General features: G+C 41.8%; 1 protein-coding gene across 2 annotated transcripts in view; it reads left to right on the top strand.

Moving 5' to 3' along the window:
* Positions 1 to 25,312, top strand: part of LOC106577483 (stromal interaction molecule 2) — a 105,546-nt gene that overhangs the window by 36,252 nt on the left and 43,982 nt on the right. For both annotated transcript variants that reach the window (XM_014155506.3, XM_014155505.3), the window contains exon 2: positions 13,203 to 13,333. In XM_014155506.3, coding sequence (XP_014010981.1) covers positions 13,203 to 13,333 — 131 coding nt within the window. The remainder of the gene's footprint in view (positions 1 to 13,202; positions 13,334 to 25,312) is intronic.

The raw sequence follows: 25,312 nt of genomic DNA, 5'->3' as shown, positions 1-25,312 counted from the left end.
GCTCGTCTGGTAGGGCGCTGGGCACCTCGCGGCTGGATTTCTGTTTGCAATCTGTTTGCAAGCCCTGCCACATCCGTTGAGCATCAGATTCCAGCATAGTAGGATTCGATCTTAGACCTATATTGACGCTTTGCCTGTTTGATGGCTTGTCTGAGGTTGTAGCGAGATTTCTTCTTTCTTCTTCTGGTTGGTGTATCTACATATGGTCACTGTGGGGACGACGTCATCAATGCACTTATTAATGAAGCCAGTGACTGATGTGGTATACAACACAATGTTATTGGATGAATCCCGGACCATTTTCCAATCTGTGCTAGCAAAACAGTCCTGTAGTTTAGCATCCGCTTCATCGACCACTTCTGTATCGAGCATGTCACTGGTACTTCCTGTTTTGAGTTTTTGCATGTAAGCAGGAAGCAGGAGGATAGGGTTATGGTCTGATTTGCCAAAGGGAGGGTGAGGGAGGGCCTTGTTTGCATTTTTGTGTGTGGCATAAAGGTGGTTTAGAGTTTTGTCATGTCTAGTTGCGCAGGTGACATGCTGTTAAAAATGAGGTAAAACGATGTAAACTTACTTTAATCGGTCTGTCTGCATATTTATAAACATGGCATATGGGTGTGTAGGGAGATACCCAATGGGCTGGATGATTTTCTTCTCATCTTGAAAAAACATATTAAAAGCTTGGAAATCAATTAATCCACCATCATTAACATAATGGAAAAATCTAATGATTTATTATTTATATATTGAAATAGCATAATTGCTACAATTTTAAGGCCATGTGGCAAACAATAATGCAGGCACTAGGGATGGAGGTGTGAGCATGGGGGTCTGGGCAGAGGAGATGTACAATAGCCGTTGTTTGTGTATGTCTGTAAATTGTTGTTCGTATGTGTATGATTGTATTTGGTGTAAAAAGATTAGGTAAAATTGAGTTTAGTGTCCCTGCATTAAAATCACCGGCCACGAGAAACGCCACCTTTTTGAATGTACATTTTCTTGTTTACTTTTGGACCTATGAGTGCGGTCTTAGCGCCAGCATCGGTTTGTGTTGGTAAATGGACAGCTACGAAAAATATAAATGAAAACTCTGTGGGTAAATAGTATGGTCTGCAGCTTATCATGAGGTATTCTAACTCAAAAACTTGAGACTTCCTTAACATTAGAGATCACGCATCAGGTGTTGTTAATAAAGAGATACACCCCTCCTCCCTCGGTCTTACCCGAGTCTGCTGTCCAGTCTTGACAATGTATAGAAAAACAAGCAAGATGTATATCCATGTCCTCATTCAAACATGACTCTGAAAAACATCAGATATTACATTTTTTTTCATGTCCTGTTGATAGGATAGTCTCGATCGGAGCTCATCCAGTTTGTTCTTCAGTGATCGCACGTTCGCCAGTAGTTGCTCGTCGACCTAATCTCGTCAGGGTGCTGTTTCGCCTGCCTCTCTTTCACTGCTTCGAAGTCAAAACATGGATTGCTATTTAGAAGGAAAGGCTTGGCTGAACACAAACATTTTCATTTTGAAAAGATTGTAATTTTCATTATTACTTTAGAGATGAAAAGCAACTGTTATGGATGTTGCACCCTCCGTTATGGATGTTACAATCTGAAATAGACATCCAAGTCTTAAAGATATCTTGTATATACACATACAGTGCATTCGGAAAGTATTAGGACCCCTTGACTTTTTCCACATTTTGTTAGGTTACAGCCTTATTCTAAGCTCAGTGACTTTCAATGTGGTACCGTCATAGGATGCCACCTTTCCAACAAGTCAGTTTGTCAAATTTCTGCCCTGCTAGAGCGGCCCTGGTCAACTGTAAGTGCTGTTATTGTGAATTGAAAACATCTAGGAGCAACAAGGGCTCAGCCATGAAGTGATAGGCTACACAAGCTCACAGAACGGGACCTCCAAGTGCTGAAGCGCGTAGCATGTAAAAATCGTCTGTCCTCAGTTGCAACACTCACTGCCAGAATTGTCTACAATGTCATTGTATGCTGTAGCGTTAAGATTTCCCTTCACTGAAACTAAGGGGCGTAGCCCGAACCATGAAAAACAGCCCCAGACCATTATTCCTCTTCCACCAAACTTTACAGTTGACACTATGCATTCAGGCAGGTAGCGCTCTCCTGGCATCCACCAAAACCAGATTCGTCCGTCAGATCGCCAGATGTTGAAGCGTGATTCGTCACTCCAGAGAACGTGTTTCCACTGCTCCAGAGTCCAATGGCTGCAAGCTTTACACCACTCAAGCCGACGCTTGGCACCACTCCAGCCGACGCTTGGCATTGCGCATGGTGATCTTAGGCTTGTGTGCGGCTGCTCGGCTTTGGAAACCAATTTCATTAAGCTCCAGACGAACAGTTCTTGTGCTGACGTTGCTTCCAGAGGCAGTTTGGAACTTACCATGTTTCCACTTCACAATAACAGCACTTACAGTTGACTGGGGTAGCACTAGCAGGGCACAAATTTGATGAAATGACTTGTTGGAAAGGTGGCATCCTATGAAAGTGCCACGTTGAAAGTCACTGAGCTCTTCAGTAAAGGCCATTCTACTGCCAATGTTTGTCTATGGAGATTGCGTGCTTGTGTGTTCGATTTTATAAACCTGTCAGCAATGGGTATGGCTGAAATAACCTAATCCACAAATGTAAAGGGGTGGCCACATACTTTTGGCCATGTAGTGTATAAACAAATGAACCTTTACCAGTTGAATGTAGATATGAGTATAAGATGTTTTTGTATTACAATATTTCTGAAATATTGTTACAAAATATGCAAATGAGACAGTATACATGTGCAAATACTGCCAATCCACTTTTCTAGAGACTGAATGAAGTTGGTATATTTTGGGGGGCTTTCATTTGGAGAAAAAAAACTCCATGACTATTCACAGATTGTTGATTAACACCCTTCTCATCTTATATCTAAAAATCTGTACTGCCGTGTATGAGAAATGCATTTCAGCATATATTTTCTAAGAGAATCTTAGCTGGAACACATAATTTTCAAGATATCAACAATTGCTTCAGAAAATTCAGATGAATACTTCTCAGAACAAGCACACAAAATATGGTGAATGCACAAGATTTTGAAGCTAAGATATGATAAATCAATATCTGTAACATCCACAACCGTTATGGACGTTACAGATATTGATATAGTTGTCATGGTGCTCCAGTAGCAGTCTAAGCTAAGTGTTCCTTTAAACATGTAAATGTTTTGTTATTTTTAAGTGTTTTTAATTGTGTTATAAGGTGGTTTTTGATCGTTTTTTTGTTGGCCGGTCAACTCTTTTTGGCTTGGCTAGCTACTGTATCTTGGCTTGGCTAGCTGTTTGAATGATGCATCTGGACACTGTACTGACTGCTGGTTCCTGATCTTTTGAAAACATAAATTGAAGATTCACCTGAAGCTTGAGAGGAATGGGAGATGCAGGAGAGGAATGCAGTGCTTAGGCAGAGAGCTTGTAGTAAGGACGACTGGCTACTATTCTGAACTGTGTGTGGTAAGCTTTCTGGCGCCCAGAGCAGGGTGCCAAATATGGTAAAGGAGGAGAAGTCCAGTAGTTACATGACTCTGGTTTACAGAGTAGCCCTATACAAGATTGTTACTGGACTCTTCATCAATCATCTCCCTGACCAGCTTTCTCTGATCAAGCCATGATGAACTGTCCTTCTCCATATTTGGAGGATGCAGGCACTCAGACTTGGCCTGTGTTGGTTGACCTAGCCAACTATAGCTAGGCTACTCATGATGATGGATTGCTTACTTGTTTTTAGCTTTTAAGCACTTTGTGATTGTTATGAAAACCGCTTTCCAAATTGAATACATTTATTATAATGCCGAAAAAGGATACTAATTATGGAAATAGAGAAACCAGTTATGGACCATATACAATCTTGTTCAAAGTTGGCTTTACAGAGAATGTTTCAAGATGATCCGATGTAAGGTTCATGTTTTACAGAAACGTTTCCTCAAAAATGTTATGGATGTTACATTGTCTGTCCCAGTCAACCCCCTATCTTTACAAGATCGTAGAACATGCAAACAAAACTCAAGACACTTCAATTTGGTCTGTATTGCTTTAACATTTCATCTTCATAACTAACACTGGGGGATAGCTGTGAGTGGAAGAACAAGCTCTGTGAACCCTGTCTAAAAGCCGTAAAATATGATTGAGACTTGGCCTCCTTACTCTGTAATGGGTAAAATGCATGCAATTTCCTACTCAAGTCTCTCGTTGATGTCAGGTGAGGTGTGTGTTGGTTGCTTGCAAAGTATAATTATGAACGTGGTTTAATTTGGAAATGACTAACTTCTACATGCTGAGGTTGACCTTCCCACGGAATTGAACATGCAGTATATAAAAACGAAAGGAAATTAGAACTCTAATAAATGTTTGTTATACATAGGCATAGCAATCATACTGAATCAGTTACCATACTACACAGCAACACCAGTGACAACAAAGGAAGCTAAACTTTGCAAGCAACCAACACACACATCACCTGACCTCAACGAGAGTTTCCATTCACTCTCTAAATAGACTTCTTTCTTTCCATTCATCCTGTCGCCCAATCACCCAGAATGATTTGGGTGTCTGCGAGAACTTATTGATTTTCCTGTGAAGTCAGAGACTGCGGGCCAACAGGCGACCTCTACATCCAGGAAGTTTTCCTCATAAACAACATGTCCTCATAAACCCACTAACAGACCATCTTATTTTACTCCGCGTTTAACACCTTTCCCAACCAGCACCCCAGAACGAGACTTGTCTGGTTTTTGTCTGAAGGACTTAATACATTCAAATGTTTTCATATGCAGAAGATTATTTTCAGAAGTGCAGATTTTAGTGCAGGTGTTTTGCATAGTTTCATATTCACAGCAGAACTGCTTTTGTAGTAACAAAGTGACAGGACTTCAGAGGAATAGAAATGAATGTGGGATACGTTTTGTTGATGGTTTACTTTGAAACAAGCTGGTGCCTTCATGGTTGTGTGTGTGTGTGCATGCATGCATGCATATGTGTGTGCGTGCGTGAGAGAGTGTGTGTGTATGAGAGAGAGTGAGCGGGAGACCTCTGCCATTGTTGAGGTTTTACAAGGTAAGCCACATCCTGACAACTGGTTTCCAGGGTCTATTTTTTAGCTCACAGTGTTCTAATTTTACCCCCTTTTGGGTCGTATTCTGACGGGTGTTTCTATTTAGTGTGTGTTCCCTGAACACAGTGTCACCATGGGTCACTTCATTTCCTGTCACATGTCCCCATTGTAGCAGTACAACAGTCACACACACATTGAGAATGATGCAAGACACACAAGCTGAGAATATGACAACTGAGAGGAAGGTAATGGGATTTTGTGTTTTGTTTTTCTGAAATCACAGCAGGTGGCCAACCCAGAGAGATGTCAGAGTCTGAAGGTTCCATTGTTCTATTCAGAACACTTTTCAAAAATGTTGCTCAACTAAAACAAAATAGTAGTATAAAAAATCCTACGGGGGGCTTTGTAATACTTTGTACAGTGATAACTTCCCTCTGGGTGACAACATGGCATGTCTTTGTAGAAATGGAAGTGCTGTGAGGAGAAGTGGTAAGTAGTGATGGGGGAAAGAAATCAATACAGTTACATATCGCAAAATTTGTTTTGCTGCTGTAGGTAGCATTAGCTAGCACTAGTCAGATGTAGTGACTCAACATGCTTTCAGCACTTTTATTTCCCTGACTGATCAAAACTTGTTTTGTCATGCTCTCTCTTGTCTCTCTACAGTAGGCATATAGTGAGCAATATGTTTGGTAGGGGTGGGATGATACCAGTATTGCGATATTTGACAGTATCATGGCAAGTAAAGAAAACACAGTGGATTTAATGGGATACTTCGGGATTTTGCAATGAGGCCCTTTATCTACTTCCCCAGAGTCAGATGAACTCATAGATACCATTTATATGTCTCTGTGTTCAGTATAAAGAAAGTTATACATAGTTTCGCGAGCCAATGCTATGCTAGCAAATACCCATAGACTTCCAGTCATTGCGCTAACGCTAGTTAGCAATTGCGCTAGTAAGCAACATCCTTCAAACAACACGCAGAGACATCAAAATGCCGAAGTATCCCTTTAACTTCTTTAGGAAAACCACCATAATTTTGGAAACAAGCATCATTAGGATGTCATCCAAAATAACCTTTATTTATTTTCCAAGCTATAGCATACAATATTTTACATACAGCAGGTTTTTGAAGGACAAAATAGAGTAGTCTGCTTCATGTTTTCATTTTTGCTATGGAAAAACTATTGCGATGCTGGTATCATCACCTTAATGTTTGGAACATCAAATCACAAAATCGCAGTATCGAATCGCAATACATATACAGTGCATTCGGAAAATATTCATACCACTTATTCCACTTTTTGTTACGTTACAGCCTTATTCTAAAAAAAAAAAAAAATCCCCTCAATTTACACACAATACCCCATAATGACAAATCAAAAACAGGTTTTTAGAAATGTTTGCCAATTGATTAAACATAAACTGATATCACATTTAAGTATTCAGACCCTTTACTCAGTACTTTGTTGAAGCACCTTTGGCAGTGATTACAGCCTCGAGTCGTCTTGGGTATGACGCTACAAGCTTAGGAAACCTGTATTTGGAGAGTTTCTCCCATTCTTCTCTGCAGATCCTCTCAAGCTCTGTCAGGTTGGATGGGGAGCGTCGCTGCACAGCTATTGTCAGGTCTCTCCAGAGATGTTCGATTGGGTTCAAGTCCGGGCTCTGGCTGGGCCACTCAAGGACATTCAGAGACTAGTCCCGAAGCCACTTCTGCGTTGTCTTTGCTGTGTGCTTAGGGTTGTTGTCCTATTGGAAGGTGAACCTTCGCCCTTGTCTGAGGTCCTGAGCGCTCTGGAGAAGGTTTTCATCAAGAACCTCTCTGTACTTTGCTCTGTTCATCTTTTCCTCGATCCTGACTAGTCTCCCAGTCGCTGAAAAACATCCCCACAGCATGATGCCGCCACCACCATGTTTCACCGTAGGGATGGTGCCAGGTTTCCTCCAGACGTGACACTTGGCATTCAGGCCAAAGAGTTCAATCTTGGTTTCATCAGACCAGAGAATCTTGTTTCTCATGGTCTGAGAGTCTTTAGGTGCCTTTTTGCAAACTCCAAGCGGGCTGTCATGTGCCTTTTACTGAGAAGTGGCTTCCTTCTGGCCTCTCTACCATAAAGGCCTGATTGGTGGAGTGCTGTAGAGATGGTTGTCCATCTGGAAGTTTCCTCCATCTCCACAGAGGAACTCTAGAGCTCTGTCAGTGTGACCATCGGGTTCTTGGTCATCTCCCTGACCAAGGCCCTTCTCCCCAGATTGCTCAGTTTGGCCGTGTGGCCCGCTCTAAGAAGAGTCTTGATGGTTCCAAACTTCTTCCATTTAAGATTGATGGAGGCCACTGTGTTCTTGGGTAATGATGCAGACATTTTTTGACCTTTCCGCAGAGCTGTGCCTAACACAATCCTGTCTCAGAGCTTTACGGACAATTCCTTTGACCTCATGGCTTGGTCTTTGCACTGACATACACTGTCAACTGTAGACAGGTGTGTGCCTTTCCAAATCATGTCCAATCAATTGAATTTACCACAGGTAGACTCCAATCAAGTTGTAGAAACACCTCAAGGATGATCAATGGAAACTGGAGGGTCTGAACACTTATGTACATATTATTTTTTATATTTTTTTGCAATACATTTGCAAAAATGTCTAAACCTGTTTTCTCTTTGTGGGGTACTGTGTTTAGATTGCTAAGGATATTTATACATCCATTTTAGAATAAGGATGTAAAATGTGATAAACTTCAAGGGGTCTGAATACATTCCGAAGGTACTTTAGAATCGTGATAACTGTGAGACTCGCAATACATAACATATTGGCCCCTAAGTATCATGATAATAATGTATCGTAAGGTTACTGGCAATTCCCAGCCCTTTTACCAAGTTGTTTGTGTCAGTCACCAAGTCATGTGTGTTACTTGGTCATTTTTCAAGTCATCACAAGTAATTTCTGTTTTTTATTACATTTTTATTTAACTGTTATTTAACTAGGCAAGTAAATAAGGTATTTCTGTTTTTTATTTGTAATACATTTGCAAACATTTCTAAAAACCTGTTGTAAAGAAGAACAAATTCTTATTTACAATGACTACCTACCAAAAGGCAAAATGCCTCCTGCGGGGACAGGGGCTGGGATTAAAAATAGAAAAATAAAATAAAAATATAGGACAAAACACACATCGTGACAAGAGAGACAACACTACATAAAGTCTGTTACCAAGTCATTTCTGTTACCTGTGGCTCACCTGTGGCTCAGTTGGTAGAGCATGGTGTTTGCAACGCCAGGGTTGTGGGTTCGATTCCCACGGGGGGCCAGCACAGAAAAAAAAATGTATGATATTGTATGAAATGTATGCATTCACTACTGTAAGTCGCTCTGGATAAGAGCGTCTGCTAAATGACTAAAATGTTAAAAAAAATGGTCATTTCCGTTATCAAGTTATTTCTGCCTTCGCGAAGGAATACTATCAGAAACATTCTTAAGGTGGGAATGCTTTGTGGCTTTTGGGTTGAATTGAACTGGTCCTTAACCCCATAAACTCAATAATTTTAGGAAGCTAGTGGGGAGAAAAAAAGAGCGAGAGAATGAGAATATGGTAGGCCTTTCTCAGTGTGTTTGACAGTAAGACGTGACCTGCTCTGCCCTGTGCCCTCTCGTAATCAATAGTTTAATGGCCTGATGCACCCATTTTTTTGTTACGATTAAGTACTTTACTAGCTCGGTTTCCATCCAATTGGCGACAGATTTTCATGCGAATATTCCCACCAGTGCGTGATGACGTAGAGCACACAAAATGTACTTTTTTGCATATGTTGTCACGTACAGAATTAAAAATCATAAGTTCAATGATAATATACATTTCAATGTGTTTCCATCGCATTTTCAACTGTACGGATAGTTTTGTCACAAAAACTGTTGCGTTAAATAGCAAATGTGCCTAATCTGGTTTTGGCATGGGCTCTAGCCAACAGTTTGTTGATAGAGTGCCATTAGGCTGTGTTGGTAGGCTACTCTACATAATGAGATTATTAAGAGTGAGAATAATTGTATTTGTCAAACGGCAGTCAAGCATCAATCGTCATGTCACCAGAATAAGACCCTCGATATTTATTGGAAAGGAGCATCAAGATCACTGTGCTTTTTCACCACCCTGTGAAGTTCATCATAAGTTATTTCATCTGTAGCCTAATAAACTGCATTATTTCCCGCGTCGTAGTGGGAGGACCACACACACCATATCATCGCGTGACTCCAAGTTTACTTCGATATGATGGTTATTATATCAATATTTGACCATTAAGGCGTTTCCACTGGATTTCTCGCATAATACATTTTATGACACAAAAAGATCCCAACATGTCGAAAAACAATCTGTCGGCATTTATAAAATTGTACCGAACCGCTGTTGTGATTTTTGTTTTGTATTGTATGACTTTACTCACATAAAAACTGTAGGTGGAAACTTAGTTGCTGTAATAGTTTTCCATTAAAATGGGCAAAAATAGCTTTTTAGCCCCCCCCCAAAAAAATATTTCTCAAGCAATAATTTTTCTAGGACTATCTGGGAGTGGTCTGAGTGGGGATGGGAAAACTAGAGCTTTTTGGCAGAGAGGTTTGGAACTCTCTTTGTTATTGGTCTATTAACCAATTTGCTGATTGGTGATGTCACCAGGCAAACTGAAACCATGCAAACCTGTTGATTTAGAAAGTCCTGTGTAAATTGTATTTTCAACCAGCAACAATCAGGAAATAACACTGATCAAATGTTTTCACGCTTTTACCTAGTGGTGAGGGAGTTGGATTTGAGACCAGAGCAATGGTTGTTGTCACACTATCACATAGATGGTATGTAAATGTAGAAATATGTAAATTTCTGCGAGGGAGGACGTCTGCTAAGCAAATAGTTTGTATAACCTTTGTAAAAACACAATTTAGTTAGGCTTAGCCTTAAATGTTTTTGTCTGCATGACAAGTTGCATGGAAAGTTGCATTTGGTTAATTCTGTGATTTTAGATACATTAATTTGATGATAATGTCAATGATTTACTGAAAGTATTACTTATATATCATAGTGTGTTCATGACATACAGTCTATACGGTATGGAAGCCTCAACAGAAGTTTTTTCCAATCAAGTCTCTTTTCCAGTTAAAAAGTTTCTGTCTAATCACACACTCTTGCCAATAATAGTTTTGCCAAGTATTGTGGGCTTTCTCCCCAGTGGACTCAGCCTGGGCTGTGGTCCAATTAAAAGTCTCCATTAGCTGCCACATTGCCAAGCACCAACACTATATCTAACTAAGGTGTCTAGTTTCAGTAACAAGATCCTACATCAAAAACAGAAAACCCCTACGCAAGCCAGTCTGTTACTAATGATTTGACTGTGAGTGACTGGTAGATATTGTTTGACGTCTTGGCTGGATAGATGGATGGACCTAATTGTTGTGTTGATTCATTGTTTTATTAACATAATCCATCATGCTTGTTTGATGCTTACCATAGTGGTTTGGTCAGTTGGGCACTGTTTCAAACCCTGATCTCTGTGTGTGTGTGTGTGTGTGTGTGTGTGTGTGTGTGTGTGTGTGTGTGTGTGTGTGTGTGTGTGTGTGTGTGTGTGTGTGTGTGTGTGTGTGTGTGTGTGTGTGTGTGTGTTATTGTTCAAAAGCTAATGCCTTACTCATTGTGTAGAGTGGAATGCGGTTCTACGAAAGGTTGTCTCATTCTATACATCCCAGCTGGTTTGTCACTCTCCTGAGTGTAGGGGCTGTGAACATAGAGTAGAGTCCATGTGTACACTACATTGTCAGCTGTATGTATGTTTTCAGCCGTGCATGTCTACAGTCGTGGCCAAAAGTTTTGAGAATGACATAAATATTAATTTTCACAAAGTCTGCTGCCTCAGTTTGTATGATGGCAATTTGCATATACTCCAGAATGTTATGAAGAGTGATCAGATGAATTGCAATTAATTGCAAAGTACCTCTTTGCCATGCAAATGAACTGAATCCCCCCAAAAACATTTCCACTGCATTTCAGCTTTGCCACAAAAGGACCAGCTGACATCATGTCAGTGATTCTCTCGTTAACACAGGTGTGAGTGTTGACGAGGACAAGGCTGGAGATCACTCTGTCATGCTGATTGAGTTTGAATAACAGACTGGAAGCTTCAAAAGGAGGGTGGTGCTTGGAATCATTGTTCTTCCTCTGTCAAACATGGTTACCTGCAAGGAAACACGTGCCGTCATCATTGCTTTGCACAAAAAGGGCTTCACAGGCAAGGATATTGCTGTGTGTGTGTGTGTGTGTGTGTGTGTGTGTGTGTGTGTGTGTGTGTGTGTGTGTGTGTGTGTGTGTGTGTGTGTGTGTGTGTGTGTGTGTGTGTGTGTGTGTGTGTGTGTGTGTGTGTGTGTGTGTGTGTGTGTGTGTGTGTGTGTGTGTGTGTGTGTGTGTGTGTGTGTGTGTGTTTATTGTTCAAAAGCTAATGCCTTACTCATTGTGTAGAGTGGAATTGAACCTAAATCAACCATTTATCAGATCATCAAGAACTTCAAGGAGAGCGGTTTAATTGTTGTGAAGAAGGCCCAAGAAAGTCCAGCAAGCGCCAGGACCGTCTCCTAAAGTTGATTCAGCTGCGGGATTGGGGCACCACTAGTACAGAGCTTGCTCAGGAATGGCAGCAGGCAGGTGTACAGTGAGGCGAAGACTTTTATATGATGGCCTGGTGTCAAGAAGGGCAGCAAAGAAGCCACTTCTCTCCAGGAAAAACATCTGGGACAGACTGATATTCTGCAAAAGGTACAGGGATTGGATTGCTGAGGACTGGGGTAAAGTCATTTTCTCTGATGAATCCCCTTTCCGATTGTTTGGGGCATCCGGAAAAAAGCTTGTCTGGAGAAGACAAGGTGAGCGCTACCAGTCCTGTGTCATGCCAACAGTAAAGCATCCTCAGACCATTCATGTGTGGGGTTGCTTCTCAGCCAAGGGAGTGGGCTCACTCACAATTTTGCCTAAGAACACAGCCATGAATAAAGAATGGTACCAACACATCCTCCGAGAGCAACTTCTCCCAACCATCCAGGAACAGTTTGGTGACGAACAATGCCTTTTCCAGCATGATGGGGCACCTTGCCATAAGGTAAAAGTGATAACTAAGTGGCTCGGGGAACAAAACATTGATATTTTGAGTCCATGGCCAGGAAACTCCCCAGACTTTAATCCCATTGAGAACTTGTGGTCAATCCTCAAGAGGCGGGTGGACAAACAAAAACCCACAAATTCTGACAAACTCCAAGCATTGATTATGCAAGAATGGGCTGCCATCAGTCAGGATGTGGCCCAGAAGTTAATTGACAGCCTACCAGGGCTGATTGCAGAGGTCTTGAAAAAGAAGGGTCAACACTGCAAATATTGACTCATTGCATCAACTTCATGTAATTGTCAATAAAAGCCTTTGACACTTATGAAATGCTTGTAATTATACTTCAGTATTCCATAGTAACATCCAACAAAAATATCTAAAGACACTGAAGCAGCAAACTTTGTCGAAATGTAATATTTGTGTCATTCTCAAAACTTTTGGCCACGACTGTATTCAGTCTTGCATAGTGTGTGTGTGTGCACGTTTTTGTGTGTTTATAGCCTATGCGTAGGCATGCTTTCTTGAGTATGTGTGTTCCATTAGAGTGTGTGTGTCGCTTGCACAGACAGATTGGCACGGACCTAGCCTCACACTGTCCTTTTGAAAGGGAAACACGGTTCTGATAGACTCATTTGCTGGGGGATTCTCTGGCGCAGAAATGAAAACAGTGTGGCGTCTTGGCACGTGAGTGGAATAGCAATGGCATACCAGACAGTAAAATGGTGACATCATTAAGGGATTATAGATTTCACCTGGATTCACCTGGTCAGTCTGTCATGGAAAGAGCATGTCATGTTTTGTTCACATAATTTATCATTTACAGTGTACATCTGTCAATGTCTTGCCAAATGGATGTTTATAAATGTGATTAATACACACGGCTCCACGCCAGCGACCTTTAACTTGAGTGACCTTTAATATTTGACCTTTGAACTCTCTCTCTCTTCCTTCAGACCCCTGTCTGACGGTGATGCCGCCATGCATGGGCGATGCAGACCGTTTCAGCCTGGAGGCCCTCCGGGTCATCCACAAACAGCTGGACGACGACAATGACGGCGGGATTGAGGTCAACGAGAGTGTAGAGGTGCGTAATACTAATACAGCATTAGTCTATGTATGTGTAATGATCTGGTCATGTCTGTTACCTGGTCATTTTTGTTACCAAGTTGTTTGTGTCACCAAATCATGTGTGTAACTTGGTCATTTTTCAAGTCATCACTGTTACCTGGTCATCACTGTTACCTGGTCATCACTGTTACCTGGTCATCACTGTTATCTGGTCATCACTGTTACCTGGTAATTTCCGTTACAAAGTTATTTCTGTTTCTGCATTCTTAAGGTGGAATGATTTGTGGCTTTTGGGTTGAATTGCACTGGGCCTTAGCCTCCTAAACAACCCCATAAACTCATGGTAAAATGTTTGCAAGCCAATAATCAGCTTAGGAAGCTAGATAGTGGAGAGAAGAGAAGGGAGGGAAAGAGAATAAAAAAGAGAATGAGAATATGGTAGGCCTTTCTCAGTGTGTTTGACAGTATGACCTGACCTGCTCTGACCTGTGCCCTCTCATAATCAATTTAGTTTAAACGCCCGATGTAGCCATTTTAAATCAGTATAAAATAATTTATTGGTTACAATTAAGTACCTTACTAGCTAGGTTTCCATCCAATTGGGGACAGATTGTCATGTGAATATTCCGACTTTTATATGGTGTTAGTTTCATCAGCTGGGCCTTTAATATAAAAACACTAAGGGCTTTGGTCAGATTCTCTCTGTGTGTGTTTGTGTCTGTGTGTGTGCCAGGAGTAATTTTTAACTCGTAGAGCTGCAGTGGTGTGAGAAACTGTTATACCTTGGCCGGGGGGCGTCTCAGAAGAGCAGGGGGGCGGCCATTTATGGACCCTTAAGGCCCCGAAGAGCAGAGGTGTTGGAGCTGGCCCCGTCCGAGGAGGTGTGTGTGTGTGAGAGAGAGAATCAGAGTATGCGTGTACGTAATACATTTGTGTGTGCTTGCGTGTATATGTACACATACATTTATTGTGTGTGTGTACACATTTGTGTTTGTGTCCATGCATGTGTGTGACGGGGGATGACGGAGCAAGGTTCTGACCTTCGACTTTATAAGGGCTTATTGGCTTATTTCACTGTAGAGACTCGAGCCCGGCTCATTATACCTTATCCAACCTCTCAGTTCCACCACCCACACATGCAATGACATCACCTGGTTTCAATGATGTTTCTAGAGACAATATCTCTCTCATCATCACTCAATGCCTAGGTTTACCTCCACTGTATTCGCATCCTACCATACCTTTGTCTGTACATTATACCTTGAAGCTATTTTATCACCCCCAGAAACCTGCTCCTTTTACTCTCTTTACTCTCTGATGTCCTAGACGACCAATTCTCATAGCTTTTAGCCGTACCCTTATCCTACTCCTCCTCTGTTCCTCTGGTTATGTAGAGGTGAATCCAGGCCCTGCAGTGCCTAGCTCCAGTCCTATTCCCCAGGCGCTCTCTTTTCATGACTTCTGTAACCGTAATAGCCTTGGTTTCATGCATGTTAACATTAGAAGCCTCCTCCCTAAGTTTGTTTTATTCACTGCTTTAACACACTGCCAACCCGGATGTCCTAGCCGTGTCTGAATCCTGGCTTAGGAAGTCCACCAAAAACTCTGAAATCTTCATCCCTAACTACAACATTTTCAGACAAGATAGAACGGCCAAAGGGGGCGGTGTTGCAATCTACTGCAGCGATAGCCTGCAGAGTTCTGTCCTACTATCCAGGTCTGTACCCAAACAATTTGAACTTCTACTTTTAAAAATCCACCTCTCTTACCGTTGCCGCCTGCTATAGACCACCCTCTTCCCCCAGCTGTGCTCTGGACACCATATGTGAAGTGATTGCCCCCCATCTATCTTCAGAGCTCGTGCTGCAAGGTGACCTAAACTGGGACATGCTTAACACCCCAGCGACCCTACAATCTAAGCTTGATGCCCTCAATCTCACACAAATTATCAATGAACCTACCAGGTACCACCCCAAAGCCGTAAACACGGGCACCCTCATAGATAATCCTAACCAACTTGCCCTCTAAATACACCTCTGCTGTTTTCAACCAAGATCTCAGTGATCACTGCCTCATTGCCTGCATCCGTAATGGGTCAGCGGTCAAATGACCTCCACTCATCACTGTCAAACGCTCCCTAAAACACTTCAGCGAGCAGGCCTTTCTAATCGACCTGGCCTGGGTATCCTGGAAGGATATTGACCTCACCCCTTCAGTAGAGGATGCCTGGTTATTTTTTTTAAATGCCTTCCTCACCATCTTAAATAAGCATGCCCCATTCAAGAAATGTAGAACCAGGAACAGATATAGCCCTTGGTTCTCTCCAGACCTGACTGCCCTTAACTTCCCTGGGCTTGCGTCCCACCCTAGTCAACAGCCAGTGGAATCGCGTGGCGCGAAATACAAATACCTCAAAAATGCTATAACTTACATTTCTCAAACATATAACTATTTTACACCATTTTAAAGACAAGACTCTCGTTAATCTAACCACATTGTCCGATTTCAAAAAGGCTTTACAGCGAAAGCAAAACATTAGATTATGTCAGGAGAGTACCTTGCCAAAAATAATCACACAGCCATTTTCAAAGCAAGCATATATGTCACAAAAACCAAAACCACAGCTAAATGCAGCACTAACCTTTGATGATCTTCATCAGATGACACTCCTAGGACATTATGTTATACAATACATGCATGTTTTGTTCAATCAAGTTCATATTTATATCAAAAACCAGCTTTTTACATTAGCATGTGATGTTCAGAACTAGCATACCCACCGAAAACTTCCGGTGAATTTACTAAATTACTCACGATAAACGTTCACAAAACACATAACAATTATTTAAAGAATTATAGATACAGAACTCCTTTATGCAATCGCAGTGTCAGATTTTAAAATAGCTTTTCGGCGAAAGCACATTTTGCAATATTCTGAGTACATAGCTCAGCCATCACGGGCTAGCTATTTTGACACTATCCGAATGCGAGCGCATTTCGTGACAAAAAATTCAAAATATTCCATTACTGTACTTCAAAGCATGTCAAACGCTGTTTAAAATAAATTGTTATGCTATTTTTCTCTTAAAATAGCGCTAATATTCCAACCGGGCAACGTTGTATTCATTCAAAGGCTGAAAGATTTTTTTTTCGAATTCTCGTGAACACACATCTCAGTCTCACTGTCCCCAGGCTGACCACTCACAAACAGAGCTGTTGTACTTTGCCCATAGACAGCAGACACCCCATTCCACTTTCTGGCGGCTTTAGAGAGCCAATGGGAGCCTTAGAAAGTGTCACGTTACAGCATAGATGCTGTATTTTCGATAGAGATGCAACAGAAGGACAATAAATTGTCAGACAGGGCACTTCCTGTATGGAATCTTCTCAGGTTTTGGCCTGCCATATGAGTTCTGTTATACTCACAGACACCATTCAAACAGTTTTAGAAACGTTAGTGTTTTCTATCCATATATTCATATTCTTGTTTCTGGGCAAGAGTAGTAACCAGTTTAAATCGGGTACGTTTTTTATCCGGCCGTGCAAATACTGCCCCCTAGCCCCAACAAGTTAACCAACACAAAAACATCCTGTGGTGTTCTGCATTAGCATCAAACAGCCCCCGTGATATGCAACTTTTCAGGGAAGTTAGAAACCAATATACACAGGCAGTTAGAAAAGCAAAGGCTAGCTTTTTCAAGCAGAAATTTTCTTCCTGCAACACAAACTCAAAAAAAGGTTCTGGGACACTGTAAAGTCCTTGGAGACTCCCAGCTGCCCACTGCACTGAGGATAGGAAACTCTGTCACCACCGATAAATCCACTATAATTTAGAATTTCAATAAGCATTTTTCTACGGCTGGCCATGCTTGCCACCTGGCTACCCCTACCCCGGTCAACAGCACTGCACACCCCACAGCAACTCGCCCAAGCCTTCCCCATTTCTCCTTCTCCCAAATCTAGTCAGCTGATGTTCTGAGAGAGCTGCAAAATCTGGACCCCTACAAATCAGCCGGGCTAGACAATCTGAACCCTTTCTTTCTAAAATTATCTGCCAAAATTGTTGCAACCCCTATTACTAGCCTGTTCAACCTCTCTTTCGTATCATCTGAGATTCCCAAAGATTGGAAAGCAGCTGCGGTCATCACCCCTCTTCAAAGGGGGGGACACTCTTGACCCAAACTGCTACAGACCTATATCTATCCTACCCTGTCTTTCTAAAGTCTTTCGAAAGCCAAGTCAACAAACAGATTACCGACCATTTCGAATCCCACCGCACCTTCTCCGCTATGCAATCTGGTTTCAGAGCTGGTCATGGGTACACCTCAGCCAAACTCAAGGTCCTAAATGATATCTTAACCACCATCGATAAAAAAACAATACAATGCAGCCGTATTCATTGACCTGGCCAAGGCTTTCGACTCTGTCAATCAATCACCACATCCTCATCGGCAGACTCAATAGCCTTGGTTTCTCAAATGATTGCCTCGCCTGGTTCACCAACTACTTCTCTGATAGAGTTCAGTGTGTCAAATCGGAGGGCCTATTGTCCGGGCCTCTGGCAGTCTCTATGGGGGTGCCACAGGGTTCAATTCTTGGGCCAACTCTTTTCTTTGTATACATCAATGATGTCGCTCTTGCTGCTGGTGAGTCTCTGATCCACCTCTACGCAGACGTCACCATTCTGTATACTTCTGGCCCTTCTTTGGACACTGTGTTAACTACCCTCCAGACGAGCTTCAATGCCATACAACTCTCCTTCCGTGGCCTCCAACTGCTCTTAAATACAAGTAAAACTAAATGCATGCTCTTCAACCGATCGCTGCCTGGACCTGCCCGCCCGTCCAACATCACTACTCTGGGTGGTTCTGACTTAGAATATGTGGACAACTACAAATACCTAGGTGTCTGGTTAGACTGTAAATTCTCCTTCTAGACTCACATCAAACATCTCCAATCCAAAGTTAAATCTAGTATTGGCTTCCTATTTCGCAACAAAGCATCTTTCACTCATGCTGCCTAACACCCTCGTAAAACTGACCATCCTACCGATTCTTGACTTCGGCGACATCATTTACAAAATAGCCTCCAATACACTACTCAATCAATTGGATGCAGTCTATCACAGTGCCATCCATTTTGTCACCAAAGCCCCATACACTACCCACCACTGCGACCTGTACGCTCTCGTTGGCTGGCCCTCGCTTCATACTCGTTGCCAAACCCACTGGCTCCAGGTCATCTACAAGACCCTGCTAGGTAAAGTTCCTCCTTATCTCAGCTCACTGGTCACCATAGCAGCACGCGCTCCAGCAGGTATATCTCTCTGGTCACCCCCAAAGCCAATTCCTCCTTCAGCCGCCTCTCCTTCCAGTTCTCTGCTGCTAATGACTGGAAGGAACTACAAAAATCTCTAAAACTGGAAACACTTATCTCCCTCACTAGCTTTAAGCACTAGCTGTCAGAGCAGCTCACAGATTACTGCACCTGCACATAATCTATAATTTAGCCCAAACAACTACCTCTTCCCCTACTGTATTTATTTATTTATTTATTTATTTTGCTCCTTTGCACCCCATTATTTCTATTTATACTTTGCACTTTCTTCCACTGCAAATCTACCATTCCAGTGTTTTACTTGCTATATTGTATTTACTTTGCCACCATGGCCTTTTTTGCCTTTACCTCCCTTATCTCACCTCATTTGCTCACTTTGTTTATAGACTTATTTTTCTACTATATTATTGACTGTAGGTTTGTTTTACTCCATGTGTATCTCTGTGTTGTTGTATGTTTCAAACTGCTTTGCTTTATCTTGGCCAGGTCGCAATTGTAAATGAGAACTTGTTCTCAACTTGCCTACCTGGTTAAATAAAGGTGAAATAAAATAAAGAAATAAAAAAGGGCAAAGAGAAGCTGCGAAAAACCCTGCGTTGTTTTTGGCGGCGGGGGTCACCAGAATGATTTAGGAGCTCTTCTCTTCTGGAGTGCAAGAAGGCAAAGCATTGCCCATTTTGCCAAGCCTTGAGCTGTCCTTAGATCAGATTTGAAGCCCTTAAGAGGACTGTTGTAGCTGATCCTAGATCAGAACCCAGGAGAAACTTGACCCTGGAGTATGTGACTATTCCCTGGGACATTGTTGCATGCATATTGGATTTACACGCTCAGGCCCACATGACTGTCCCTGCTCTTTTCTCTTCTATCATGCTGTATCAAGAGCATAACAGTCTTTGAAAGTCCATGCAATTATATAGACCTTTCCCAGAACTTGTATAGCAAAATTTGTTTGCTTCTTTCATTATTGAAGAAATTAAATGATTAAATGTCTTAATCATTATTTAATGCCATTTGGGGGTTTTGTCAGGAAAGTGTTATATTTTTTTAATGGAACAAGTTTATGTTTTTGATTAAATTGAGTCTGTGTTTAATTAAGTGTGACGAGAATAGTCCATGTGTGACCTCAGAGTTAAACCTCTTTATGACTCATTGGTTACTGTCATGACTGTAACCTCCATCCCTCTTCCTGGCAGTGGTGAGGTAACAGGGGTGTGACAGGGGTGAGGATGGTGGCAGGTGAGATGAGGGTTGGGGAAAGGAGGTCAATTTGGGGACGTACTCACCCCCTGTAACCCACATCTGGCCCAGGAAACCTTAAAACCCCCAAAACCCTCTCACCTCCCAACACCCACCTCCCACAATGTGACAGCATTGTCTCTCTACTTCTTTATACACACACACACTTTTCCCACCGCGGAATACCCCCCCCCCCCCCCTCCCACACTCTCAGACACAAACACATACATGCGCAAGCACACAAATGCACACACAGTGGGGCATAATTTATTGAAGGAAGGACAGCTTGGCGAGAAGCTGACTTGTAGCATTGATCACAACTAGAGGATCCGTGGCTAGACATTCAGACCTCCGAAAAACACACACACCGCTAACAAACTGCCCCCACCCCACTCGCTCCCCCCTGCCTCACCCAGTTCTTCAACACACCCTCAGACAGGGTCTAAAAAGCCCCCTCTCTTCTTTGCCTTCAAGGTGTTTTGGAAAGTAACTCACTCCTTTCACCTATAATAAGAACAGAGTTGCTAAGCTATGGTGTCTGTGTGTGTAAAACTTAATAAACAGACAAGGTCTTAAGAATAGAGTATAACATAACAATATAAAGCAAAAAATACAGTTTTAATGAACATCATATACATGGGCTTGGATTACCACGTCATGTCTTCAGTTCTTCAGTGGGGTTTACACCTTCTCACCCACAACTCCCTTTGCATATGGTGGATTAGAATATGGAGAGAAGGAGGGGAGGCGGAGGTGTTTAGTAGTATGCTGAGGCCTGTTGCAGAGGTGAGGTCGGTCGGTCGCCAGGGACGGCAGCTGCGCTGCACTCATTGGCTGTGGCTCTTCCGTCTACTAAAGAGACACTTTACAAGATCAGGTTCCATATCTTTGAAATAGCAAGAACAAAATTCACGTCACACTGGAAGGGGGGTGGGTGTGCGTGTGTGCGTGCCTTGAAAGGTTCTAGAAGATTGACAGTATTTAAGTGTCCCAGTAGATAGGCTACTGGTGAAGTGAGAGAAGCGCTCCCTGACCCAAAGACAGTCCAAACATTTTACCCCCATCAGTTGGAATCAGATCCGAAGGTCCAGGCGATGTCTTCTTTGAGACCACTGCAGATCTCTGTGTGTGCGCTGGCATGTGTATGCAATGCGTGCTAGTGTTTGTGTGTGTAAGGCCATATCCCTTTGAAGAAATGTCTCTCATTATCTGGAGATGTCTGACCACAAGTAATTGAACACAAGACACAGATAGTCAGTGACCCTTCAAGCAAACCATATATATATATACACACAGTGAGGGAAAAAAGTATTTGATCCCCTGCTGATTTTGTACGTTTGCCCACTGACAAAGAAATGATCAGTCTATAATTTTAATGGTAGGTTTATTTGAACAGTGAGAGACAGAATAACAACAAAAAAATCCAGAAAAATGCATGTCAAAAATGTTATAAATTGATTTGCATTTTAATGAGGGAAATAAGTATTTGACCCCCTCTCAATCAGAAAGATATATATATATATATTTTAGTACCAGTCAAAAGTTTGGACACACCTACTCATTCAAGGGTTTTTCTTTATTTTTACTATTTTCTACATTGTGGAATAATAGTGAAGACATCAAAACTATGAAATAACACATATGGAAACATGTAGTAACCAAAAAAGTGTTATACAAATCAATCTATTTTAGATTCTTCAAAGTAGCCACCCTTTGCCTTGCTGACAGCTTTGCACACTCTTGGCATTCTCTTAACCAGCTTCATGACGTAGTTACCTGGAACGCTTTTCCAACAGTCTTGAAGGAGTTCCCACATATGCTGAGCACTTGTTGGGTGCTTTTCCTTCACTCTGTGTGGTCCAACTCATCACAAACCATCTCAATTGGGTTGAGGTCAAGTGATTGTGGAGGCCAGGTCATCTGATGAAGCACCCCATCACTCTCCCTCTTGGTCAAATAGCCCTTACACAGCCTGGAGGTGTGTTGGGTCATTATCCTGTTGAAAAACAAATGATAGTCCCACTAAGCGCAAACCAGATGGGATGGTGTATCACTGCAGAATGCTGTGGTAGCCATGCTGGTTAAGTGTGCCTTAAATTCCCCCAAAAAATCACTGACGGTGTCACCAGGAAAGCACCATCACATCACCTGCTTCACGGTGGAAACCACACATGCAGAGATCATCCGTTCACCTAATCTGCGTCTCACAAAAACATGGTGGTTGGAACCAAAAATCTCAAATTTGGACTCATCAGACCAAAGGACAGATTTCCACCGGTCATATGTTCATTGCTCGTGTTTCTTGGCCCAAGCAAGTCTCTTCTTCTTATTGGTGTCTTTTAGTAGTGGTTTCTTTGCAGAAATTCGACCATGAAGGCCTGATTCACGCAGTCTCCTCTGAACAGTAGATGAGATGTGTCTGTTACTTGAACTCTGTGAGGCATTTATTTGGGCTGCAATTTCTGAGGCTGGTAACTCTAATGAACTTATCCTCTGCAGCAGAGGTAACTCTGGGTCTTACTTTCCTGTGGCGGTCCTCATGTGAGCCAGTTTCATCATAGCGCTTGATGGTTTTTGCGACTGCACTTGAAGAAACTTTCAAAGTTCTCGATTGACTGACCTTCATGTCTTAAAGTAATGATGGACTGTCGTTTCTCTTTGCTTATTTGATCTGCTCTTGCCATTTACCAAATAGGGATATACCACCCCTACCTTCATAACCCAACTGATTGGCTGAAACACATTAAGAAGGAAAGAAATTCCACAAAGGAACTTTTAACAAGGCACATCTGTTAATTGAAATGCATTCCAGGTGACTTCCTCATGAAGCTGGTTGTGAGAATGCCAGAGTGTGCAAAGTTGTCATCAAGGCAAAGGGTGGCTACTTTGAAGAATCTCACATTTAAAATATATTTTGATTTAACACTTTTTGGGGGGTTATTACATGATTTGTATGTGTTAGTTCATAGTCTTGATGTCTTCACTATCATTCTACAATGTAGATTAAAAAAAAAGAAGAAAAACCCTTGAATGAGTAGCTGTGTTCAAACCTTTGAATGGTGTGTGTGTGTGTGTGTGTGTGTGTGTGTGTGTGTGTGTGTGTGGGGGATTTTCTTAATTTTTTTGCCCAATTTTTTCAATCATATCTTAATGAATGAATCTATTATTTCAAAACCCATTTAGTACTCTAAGGTGTTATAGTGTAAAAAGTGGGTTTCAGTCATAATTCTGAATGACTTGGCCAAGAGCAATATTAAGATATTGGCAAACTTTTCAATTTAAAGACATGATTGAGTTTATGATAATTGGTTGTCTTCTGTCATGGTGACTGACAGACTGAACAACATGGACTGAGTCAAAAACAGAGCAAGGCAGAGAGAGACAGAAAGGGGGGGTCTGCGATCATAAAACAGATGGAGTATATGGGAAAGAGATGAGGAGAGATGGATGGATAGAGAGAAAGAGCGTGTGATGGATGGAGCGAGAAATGGATAGAGACAGTTGTATAACAAGATTCAGTAGATACTGTATCAGTAGTGAGTTACAGTAAGTTGTTAGAAAGGGCAGGAGAGGCTCATGGGAAGACTCATTTGACCAATCTGGAATCTACCTCTGAAAACAAGCTCTTTGTGTGTGTGTATTTACCTTTCTGTCCATGTGAGATGATACTTTCCTGGTCATATGTCAGGTGACTTAGCTACCAAATTACCTATTTAAAAAAAAGCCAATTGTATAACATCAATAGCAAACAAATGGAAGTTGTGCAATTGGTCAATGCGTTCGTTAACAAATAAGCGACAACTTATGACATTTATCAATGTGTTTGCGAGGAAAAACACTTCAAGTGAACTGGGTCAATAATATTGTTTGTTATAGCTCAGACACACCGATAGGATTGTAAAGCGTTTGCCTGCCGACAGTACTTATCACTTCTGAACACAGTGTTGGCAGTCTCTATTTTGTGTTCACACAGCAAAGACCTTGAAGTTGTCAGCCTTGTTAAAATACTCCAAACCAGAAGTTGACAGTAGCTTTGTTTTGGCAATGTTTGTTCTCATCCCAACATTTGCTAGTTAGCTAACTAATAAGCTAGTGCACATTTTCAAAACTACTGAAAAAAAATCCTTCAAGCACAAACTCCTTAGCTAGACATAAAAGATTTGCTCTAGAATTTTTATTTTATTATGCAGCTTTGTTTTAGTTAGAACAATTCTAATGTAAATGGTGTATTAGACTGGAAAGATGTGCCCTATTTGTTTTCCTTTTTCTTGTCACTCCCCCACGTGGAGGTTCGTGCTCTCTGATTGGGTGAAAGTCATGTTGTCGGCCACTGCCGAGCATTGTGATTCTACTAGTAGAAACAGCAGGTTTGTCGGTACCAGGTCGGTACACAGCATCTATGTATTTTGTTCTAGCAAGAGAAGGAACGACTTCCTACTGTGATAACTACCTATAGGCAGTCAGATTCTCTGTGTGTTACATGATTTAGCAAACAAACGTTGAATTATGAACTTTGTCAATGTGTTTGTTTGCAACATTGTTAATGTTTGTATATGAATAGTCTTGTGCATGCACCAGGCACTTCTTAACCAACAGCCTGTGGTTAACAAGGTTAGAAAATGAGACACTGCATCACAGTGCTAAAGGCGTTACCACAGACCTGGGTTCGATCCCAGGCTGTATCACAATCGCCCATATTCGGGAGTCCCATAGGACGGCACACAATTGGCCCAGCGTCGTCCGGGTTAGGGGAGGGTTTGGCCTGGGGGGTTTACTTGGCTCATCACACTCTAGTGACTCCTTGTGGCGGGCTGGGCACCTGCAGGCTGACTTCGATTGTCAGTTGAATGGTGTTTCCTCCGAAACATTGCGGCTGGCTTCCGGGCGGGTGTTAAGAAGCGTGGTTTGGCGGGTAATGTTTCAGAGGATGCGTGACTCGACCTTTGCCTCCCGAGCCCGTTGGGGAGTTGCAGTGATGAGACAAGATCGAAATTGGGGACAAAAAATGTATGTATTATGGGCAAAAAATCTAATTGTGATTTATATATATATATTATTTTTTTTACCAAATATTGTGATTTTACTTACGATTATATATCAAAACTTGGGTAAACTGTTGGAATCATAAAATTAGAATGATAATTATATTTCTATGGTTGGAATATAGTGGGCATTTGGAATGCAGTTTTGTTTGGCATGACAACGAATGAAAAAGTAATGGAGGAGATGGTTGTGACAGAGTAGGAACCAAAGTTTGTAGAACCCCTTTGGATTCCATGTAGAACCCTCTGTGGAAACATGAATATGTTCTTTCTTAACACATTAAATATAGCCTTCCAGTAACTTATCTCAACACACAGCAAGACCACAAGATATAACAGCAATTAATTACATAGACAGTCCAACCCACATAACCCACACA

This window comes from Salmo salar, chromosome 18, assembly GCF_965601325.2.
Source record: "Salmo salar chromosome 18, fSalSal1, whole genome shotgun sequence".
In the NCBI taxonomy this organism is placed as follows: Eukaryota; Metazoa; Chordata; class Actinopteri; order Salmoniformes; family Salmonidae; genus Salmo; species Salmo salar.
This window is presented reverse-complemented; position numbering and strand designations above follow the sequence as displayed.